The sequence below is a fragment of the Rhea americana genome, unplaced genomic scaffold, assembly GCF_003343005.1.
Source record: "Rhea americana isolate MKP2758 unplaced genomic scaffold, rheAme1 scaffold_545, whole genome shotgun sequence".
In the NCBI taxonomy this organism is placed as follows: domain Eukaryota; kingdom Metazoa; phylum Chordata; class Aves; order Rheiformes; family Rheidae; genus Rhea; species Rhea americana.
This window is the reverse complement of record NW_028186696.1, coordinates 93,485-102,173: the sequence shown is the minus strand read 5'-3', so window position 1 is coordinate 102,173 and position 8,689 is coordinate 93,485. Positions and strand designations below refer to the sequence as shown.

The 8,689-nt window shown below is 46.4% G+C and overlaps 1 protein-coding gene across 2 annotated transcripts; it reads right to left on the bottom strand.

The window, feature by feature from the left end:
* Positions 1–3,837: 3,837 nt before the first annotated feature.
* On the bottom strand, positions 3,838–7,415 carry HOXC11 (homeobox C11). Of its 2 annotated transcripts, none has more exons than XM_085318617.1 (2): positions 6,394–7,415; positions 3,838–5,037 (listed from the first exon to the last, which is right to left on the bottom strand). In XM_085318617.1, the coding sequence occupies exons 1-2, from the start codon at positions 7,085–7,087 to the stop codon at positions 4,805–4,807; spliced, it is 927 nt and encodes a 308-aa protein (XP_085174743.1). In that variant the 5' UTR covers positions 7,088–7,415; the 3' UTR covers positions 3,838–4,804. The 2 variants fall into 2 exon arrangements, with proteins under 2 accessions (XP_085174743.1, XP_085174744.1); XM_085318618.1 differs by having other exon boundaries at positions 4,944–5,037; positions 6,390–7,415.
* Between the last annotated feature and the right edge of the window lie 1,274 nt (positions 7,416–8,689).

Below are 8,689 nucleotides of genomic sequence, written 5' to 3'. Positions count from 1 at the left end.
TTTTTTTTTTTTTTTTCCCCTCCCTGTTCGTGATCCTACGATATTTCGGCAGGCAATTCTCCGCCGAAAGCGGCGAGGTGCTTCAGGAGGCCGAATTTAATCGCTTTCTTGCCCAGATGAGGGGCGCCCTAGAAGAGGAGACCCCCGGATTTGGGGGCCGCTGCTGCCGCCTCTCCGCCGGCCACGGCGCTGACTCCTATAAAAAAAGTTACTCGCACACAAATAAATGAATTCACCCGGGGATCCACAGGCGCGGATTAGCTGGTCGACTTGAGTCCGCTTGCCAAAACCACTGGCTTTCTTCTCGGTATTTTCTACTCTCCGCTCTGCCAAGCTCCAAGCCCGACGTCAAAAGCCGGGAGGAAAGTGCAAAATGGTCAAAAAAAGGCTGGATTTCCCCCTCCCGGCTATTGTGTGCCGCTCTTGCTGAGTTGTTGAGCGCCAAGTTGGTTATTTACAGGCCACCGGGGAGGCTGCGCCTTTAGGACCCCTCTGAGCGCCCGAGTCGAGCGGACGCGCTTGCGAGTGGGTGCGAGTGGGTGCGAGTGGGTGCGTGCGTGCAGCCCCGGCCGCCTCAGCGAGCAGCTCCGGCCACTTTATTCCAGCATTTGCCCTTCCTGCAGTTTCCCCATCACCACCCATCTCTATTTACCCTTTCCCCCCACCAAAAAAAAAAAAAAAAAAAAAAGAAAGAAAGAAAGAAAATAAAAAAACACTCTTTTTTTCTGCAAAAGTGGAAATGCTTTGCTTTGTATGCAAGCCAACATCAGTGAACGTTATTATCCCACAAGAAGCCAATTAGAAGCCTTTCCCCCCCCCTTTCCGCCCCCTTCGCCTCCTTCCCTCCGGGCAATATTTCACAACAAAGTAACCCCGAGCTGCTTCCAATATGTTGGGTATGAAATCCAGGGAGGAATGGGAAACAGGTTGGGTTGGGGTGTTTGTACGTCACGCGGAAAGGTCCTCCGTAATTAGTCTGTGTGTCATTAACGTAGGCACCGAGCGAGCTTCCCAGCCTATGAGGGAGGCTTCGTTGGGACGGACATTAGCGGCAGGGATAAAGTTGCGTGCTGGAAAACCCTAACCGCGCACTGGGAATTAAGGGGGGGGGGAAATGAGCAAACTTGTAAAAGTTTTTTTTTTTTTTTTTTTTTTTTTTTTAATGCCAAACAAAGTTATAAAAACTTTTCATGCGTTGAGATAACTCAAGGTTTATAACGATAATAAAGGGTGCGCGCCGCGTGCGCGCAGCCTTCCTCGAAACGCATGAAACGCGGCGCGGCTGGCTTAAATATTAAGCATCATAAAAGCCGCACCGGGTGCAAAAATTTGTTTTTGCTTTTTTTTTTCCTCTGGTGAGGAGGGGGTAAATGTGGGTCCCCCTAACCCCGGCCACCCCCCCACCCCCGAGCTCCCTGGAGGCGGGGCGGCCGGGGACCCGCGACCCGCTCCCATCCCGCTTTATTACAAAAGGGTTAAAGGTGATGGACTTGACTTTATTGAAGTTCAAAGACATCATATATTCACATTTTTTTTCCCTTCCTGCGGGGCTTGCTCCCACCTCGGCGGGCTCGGGAAGCCCCTCGCGGTGGCAATTTCGGGCTTCGCTGCGGTTCGACGGGAGCCGGCCCCAAAAGCCGGCGCCGGACCCTCCCCTCGCTCCGTGCTCATATAAACCCACCCTATAGGTGCATATAGAGCGAGATACAGCTGTATAAACCCAGTTCTGCTTGTTCACCCCTTGTGGTACCCAAAGCATCTTCAGCGCCCCCCCCTTCCTCGCCGCCACACTCCACCCCCCCCCTTCCAACACCCTCCGCAGAACATTAACAGCCCTTTTCCTACATGGCACTGATGCTTAATGCTGCTGTAAACTCCCACATGGTCTATAAACTTGGATTTTACAACTGGCATTCCATTTTAGCTCGCGAAAACTTTGAACTAGGCCTACAGTTTCATTGTGCTGCAGTTGAACCGAAGACTTGCGGGGGCGGCTGGGGGGTCGCGGGGGGGAAAAGGGGGAAAAAAAATCCCTGGGCAAGGCTCCCTTATTTGTTTACTATTTACTGCGGAAGTCTTTTTCCTTTAGCCAGACGGGGTAATTAAGAAAAATTAAGCTGTTTAGTGCTGCAGGCTTTATTACAATGTCTAGACTAGCCGCTTTTGTCCGGACAGCCGCTGCTGTTACGGAGCATTAACTGCCGTTTCTGACCTCGTGATATTCACCTTATTGCACCTCTCTTTGGTTTTCCTAACCTTGGGAAGGTTTGGCAAACACTCATTAAAGAAAGGTGATTTTTTTTTCTCTCTCTCTCCCTCTCTGCGAGTCATATCGCCTTTTCCCCCGGCTGGTGCCGGCGTGCAGCAGGACCCCGCGACATCTGCGCGGAAGATGGTTCCTCTAACCACATCTTGTCTATTTTGACTTTTTCTTTTTTCTTTTATTTTTATTTTTTTTTAGCTCAGGAAAGCCCCTTGCAAGATCTCCCCGCTTGAGGACTAGTTTATCCAAACGGGGAAGCTCAGGCGGGATTTTAGGCCGCGGACAAGCGTCCTTTGAGCTGGCAGCCTTTGCAAAAATAAATAGCGATAAAATAATAATAAAGACCCGCTTTGCCATCCACCACCACCCTTTTTTTATTATTTCTTTTTTTCCCCCTTCCCTACCCCGGTTTCCCACTCCCGTAATGAGAAACATGCCTGTGAACATCCTTTCAAGAGCATATCGTGGCGTAACGAGGACGGGGCTATCACGAAAACCCGAGTTGTTTTTCATTTATTTCTGTGCGTATGTGTGCGTGTGCGCGTGTATGTGTGCGAGCAAGCTAAGAGCTTTTCTGCGGGTTCTAATTTATTTTTTTTCCCCTTTACCGTTGTCAAATAAAATCAGAAGACACCATCAAAGCGTTTTCCTTCCACAGGGTTGTATTTAAAAGCAAATATGAGAATTTTACAAGAACACGCTCAAGGGGTGGGAATATAATGTGTTTTTTTCTTTACTGCCTTTTCCCCCCTTCCTTCTTCTTCTTTTATTTTTTTTCCCTCCTCGTCCATATGCAAAATCTCATCCCTCCACATCAAAAAGCAAGAGAGCGTTCAGATTGGAAATCCCGAACATAACCCCCTCCCTNGAAAAATAAAAAAGAAAACAACCCTCCAAATCGCTGTATTTACACAAAAATGCATGCACCACATCACCAACGGAATCTTCTGCATTTCTTTGTCCTTGAAAACATGGTGTTTCTTTCATAGGCTGAGAGAATAAAAAAAGTCATTGTGCAAACGTAAAAAAAAAAATCACTTTTATGCCCTGTGCCTGGGAGTTGAACTTGTTTTCCTTAAGCAGGAATTTAAGTACTTGACTTTGCATTTGTGCTTTGTAGGTATAAGGTAGGTTATCCTTGACTTATGGAAATGCAGCTCGTTTCTTGGTGTAATTAGAGTTTCATTCATTAAAAGAMGAAAAAAAAGAGGCTAATATAGTGTTCTCATGAAAATGCAAAAAAGATTAACTACAACCGGAAAACAGAGAAAGACATCTGGAGCCAAATTCAGTGTAGGATTACTGGGCCAAGAAAAATCCTATAAATTTCAATCCGATGATGAATACAATGAACTCCACAACTAACGTGTGCTCCAAGGTGGAGGTTTCATATTAATACCAGTCATATTATCCTATATTGCAGCGAGCCACATGAATATGGATGATGATATTTCTGATATGCATTCAGGTATTTAAACTTCTAGAGACGAAACCCACACCACAATGACCGCAAAGAGGCTTTTAAGAGGGGAAATTCTAATAAAATGGTCAAATAAAATCATAATGTAGAACAGCTTGCAATGTCTTTATTTGCCACAGAGTTTCACAGAATATCCCGGGGACTCACTTTACATACACAAAGGATTTTTTTTGTATTATTATTTTTCAGTATTATTTTCTCCTGGTGTTCTTCGTTTCCCATTTCCGGAAGAAAAAAAAAACGCACTACGAAATTTATTTACAAACAGTTATTGCAAATGTATTTTTGTCTAGATTCCCCCCTTCCCCACTCAAAATGAATAAACGATACTGCATAGTGTGTATATATATATATGTATATATATGTGCACACTTTGACATATAGATACACACACATATATATATATATATATAAAGGGGGTATGGAGGAGGAGGTGGAAACGATGACAGTCCTTCTGCTAAGGACAGAGTATTTAAATTAGGTTTCGACAACAACCCTTGACATGGAGAGCAGGAGACCACAAATGACTGGGGTGGGTGTGAATGTGCACGCACACACACACACGCACACACACGAGGACACACGTGTGCATTCTCTCACACACACACACATACACACACTCACCCCAGAAGAAGAGAAGTGAACTGATCCTATAGGGAGACTTTGGCCGTTCCTGTAATAACACATCTGCATCCCGAAATCACCGCGGTCGTAACGCCCAGCACTGCGCTTTACTCAAACAGACAGGGGTGCCTAAATAATAATAATAACAATAAAAATAATAATAATAATAACAATTAAAAAAAAAAGAATCCCAAACTGTTTAGACAAAAACGTTAAATAAAATGTCCGTGGAATTCAAGTCCTTTCAACGATTGGGTAACTGCAAGAATATTTCACTCCTTTTGTTACTCAGAACTGTCCCATACATACAAATATAAGTAACGAAAAGGCTTAAACTTTGAGGTTGCTTTGTCGACTCAAAGGGCAAACCCATGCTTGCAACTGTTCCTTCCTCCAGACACATACACCTCGCCAGCAGAGGGGATTTAAAAAGCTGTTCACAATAAGGGATTTCCAGAGAAATACTGCAGGCGGTCTCTGCTTAATTTTTTTTCTTTCATTCTTCTGTTCTGGAACCAAATTTTAACCTGTCGGTCGGTGAGGTTTAGCATCCTGGACAACTGGAGCCTTTTCTCTTTGTTGATATAGACATTGAAGAAAAATTCACGCTCCAGCTCTCGGATCTGGAATTTCGAATAGGGGCATCTCTTCTTCCTTGTTCTGGGAGCACCTTAAAAGAACCAGAAGGCAGTGTAAATGCACTAAGAAAAGGCAAAATCAGAGGCTCGTCTCCCCAGCTGATCCCACAGCTTGGGGCACGCTTAGTTATGGATGCACGGGGAGATATCTCCCACCGCTGAGCTGTTTGCCTAGAGGTGAGCTCACCCAGGGTCTTAAGGACCGAGTCCCATATTTCAAATATTTTTTTTCCCCCACTGCACAGGATTTAGACCCGAAAGAGCCCCGTTTCAGGCGCAGCTCTGCGATTTTCAAAGAGCAGCCAAGCAGCGGGGATGTTTAAGCAGGCTTTGGAGCGGACTGATGGCTGAGGAAAACCCACGCTCAGCTGCAAATCTGTTATCTGTAGAGAAACAGCATGAGCAAGGTTGGAATTATAGGCACTAGATATTATGTTCCGCACAAGTTTTTGATTAACTCCAGTCCTCGCCACACACACAAAAAGGAATCAAAGTCAAAGAGAACTTCGCCTCCGAGCTGGGAAGGGGGGGGAAGAAATAAAAAAAAAGGGGGGGAACTTTATACGGAAGCAAATAGGGAAACAAAACCACCCTCCCCTCTGCCAAAAAGAGAGGGGGAAAAAAAAAAAGGAGAGAGAGAGAGAGCCTCACGCTAAACAGCAGCTCGCAAAGTTGCCTGGATTCAGCGTTTAAAACACTCCTCCAAGCCTGCCTGGAAATGTGAATGCATGCAAACAAAAATAACGAGAAGACCCAAGCAAACAACCACGTAAGGCAAAGCCCCTCCTGACAAAAGCTAGACGCTCCACTGGGCTTGGAGGAGCAGAAATGCCACTTTCAAAGGAAAGTCTAAGAAAATGCACAGCCGGGAAGGAAAACCCTACATCTTCCCCCCCCCCCCTTAGCACTACACCCCCAGCGAGAGCAAAGACTCGACATACACTTTTAATTAAAAAAAAAAAAAAAATGCACGCATCTTAGTGCCTAAAAGCCAGCACAGGCAGCCTAAGTAGTGTTCTGCCCAATTGCCTTTTACCCTCAGCAACCCGGGGACCAAATCCTTTTAAAACGCTCACGTAAGTTCATGATCAAAGTTAATATTTGTCACGACGGTGGTGCTTTTAAAATTTCACAGACTCTAAGACACCGTGCCTGCGCCTAACATCTCCATTCTTTCTTTCTTTTTTTTTTTTTCTTTCAAAGCGCTTTTCCCATCGTAAAAATCCTTCTCGTTTGGAAGAAAGAGCTTTGGAGGTTATAATAAAATCCTTTGAATGCTTATAAAACTCCACATAAAATTTGACCGACAAAACACGCCGGCTAGTCCCCTTAACCTTTTTTTTTTTTTTTAAAAAAAAAGAGAGAGAGACGTTTACTGCTCTACCTACTCGCGTTGCTGCTTTTGCTGCTCTCCTTGTTGACAGAGGAGGATGAGGCTGAAGAGCCGGGGTTCGTGTTCTCCTCTTCGTCTTCCGGGTCCAACCCGGGCTCGCCGCGGGCTGCCAGCGCTTGGGCTTGCGCCTCGGGCTCCAGTTTGCCCTCGCTTTTCTGCAGGCAGCTCTCGGCGGGGGTATCCGCGCCGCAATAGGCGTTGTCGAAGAAGCGGTCGAAGCCCTGCGGCAGGACGGTGTTTTTGCTCATGCCGCCGTAGAAGCCCGCCGGGGCCGGGTGGTTGGAGCTGGGGTGGTGGTGGTGGTGGTGGTGGTGGTGGCCGTAGCCGCTCTCGTTTTTCATTAGCATGTCGCTCATGGTGGCGGGCGGGAGGCACTCCCTGTGCATCAGCTCCTCCGCGGAGTAGCACGCCGCGTAATTGCCGCGCGGGTGCCACTTGCTCGAGGGCTCGAGCCCGTAGGAGACCTCCCGCACGGGCGGCACTTGCGAGAGGTTGGCGGAGTACGGGTAGGAGATTTGGCGAGAGGGGGCCTGTGGCAGGAAGGAGGACACGGTGGAGAATTCAGGGACGTAATAGGTGCAGCTGGGGAGGTAGAGGTTGGAGGCGCAACCTGCCCGCTCGCCAAACTCGGCGCTCCGCTCTTTGCGCGACTGCGAGCAGAAGTTGCCCAGGTTCACCGAGTTAAACATCTTTCGCCTTTTTCCGCGCTCCTAGGGCTTGAGGTTTGGGAGCCGATGTGCGGAGGGGAAAAAATTTGGGAAGGCGAGATGACGCGCTATCCGTCTTAGTCGCTCCGGCGGCCACGTGATCCAAAGTAGATATTGTCATATATCAGTTTGGAGCACTTAGATGCGTAGGAGTGGTTCACTTAGGTAAGATCGCAGAGGTTCAAACGATTGGTGTGCCAACACCGCAGAAACATTATGAAAATCAATCGCAGATTTGTATTCATTTTCCCGAAGGCACACCCCTTGCAAGCGTTCAGAGCAGGACAAGTACAAGGGGCGGCTTGGGAAGTTGCTCTGTGTGTGTGTGTGTGTGTGTGTGTGTGTTCCCCCCCCCACCTCCTTCCTATTCGGATTCTGCTTTCTATGGGTTTTCTTTTCTTTTTTCTTTCTTTCTTTTCTTTCTTTTTTATTTTTCTTTTTTTTTGTCGGGGATTTGGGTACGGGGAGGGGGCGATTTGGGCCAGGGAAGGGGGGTGGAAAGAGGGAGGGTCTTAARGAGCTGGAACTGTATCTTTCCACCCTTTTTCATAATTACGGCTATATATTATTATAATTTATTCTTATGACTCTTTTTATCCTAGCCCTATCTTAGAAGTGTTCAGTAAAATCACAGGGAAAACGCTGGAGATGCAGAAGTAAGTTTTCCAACATTTCTCGAAATCTCGCTGCAGTGGGGAATGCACAGCCCTTCGTACAGCTGGGCTGCTAAATTAGAAGTGAATCTATCTATCTATCTATCTATCGGGGAGTGAGGGGGCTGGTGCTAATTAACAAGCTTCTAACATACGCTAATTATGTCGAGCTCTATGTGCACATCAACTATACATCAAGCAGCTTGGCAGGGTTTATAGAGAATATACCATTTAAGCAATGACAGTGTGTGTGTGTGTGTGTGTGTGTGTTTGTGTGTGTTGGGGGGGGTCGTGTAAAGTTTCAAACTTTAAAGTTATCTCCGACCCAACGCAGGCCTGGCTTTAATGTCTTTTGATATCGAATTAGTAATATATCAAGGAATAGACCAAATGAATTAAGTCACTGCCTAATAAATATTCGAAAACCTCTTTTAATGTTTTGTTAAATATTTATTATGGAAGAGTGGCACATTGAATATTTAATGCAATTGTTTATTGACAATCAATGAACGCACTTGCAGGAATGCGCTCATCATTTCTTCTTCCAGATGAATTAAAAACATATTCTYATTAAAGTCATTCGTCTTCCCTGCCCCGAGAGCTCCCTGTTTCTCTGTATTTCTGCATGCTGACACCAAGCAAACAGTATTACGAAAGGGCTTCCAGATATTTTGCGGGTTTCCCAAATAATTGGTCGTCTAAAATCCCTGCATCAGACACTGTGGAAAGGTGTACCTGGAGGACGGGGGCCCTCGGAGCTGCCAGCGCTCCCGAAAGGTAGCCCAGCCCGGGGCTGGTYTGAAAAAAGTCTTTGACGAGCAAAATTGTCCGAGAGACATTGCAACAACTGYGGGCTGAGCGGGTTTTTTCACCTGGATTAGAAATCATATGGCTGAGGTGGAAAATAAGGTTCGCAGCATTTCCATTTCAG

Excerpts from the sequence above, each read along its gene's own strand:
- HOXC11 (XM_085318617.1), bottom strand. The coding sequence starts at position 7,087 with ATGTTTAACTCGGTGAACCTGGGCAACTTCTGCTCGCAGTCGCGCAAA. Across the intron at positions 5,038-6,393 it reads CAGCAAAAGCAGCAACGCGA|GTGCTCCCAGAACAAGGAAG; the intron begins GTAGGTAGAGCA and ends GGTTCTTTTAAG.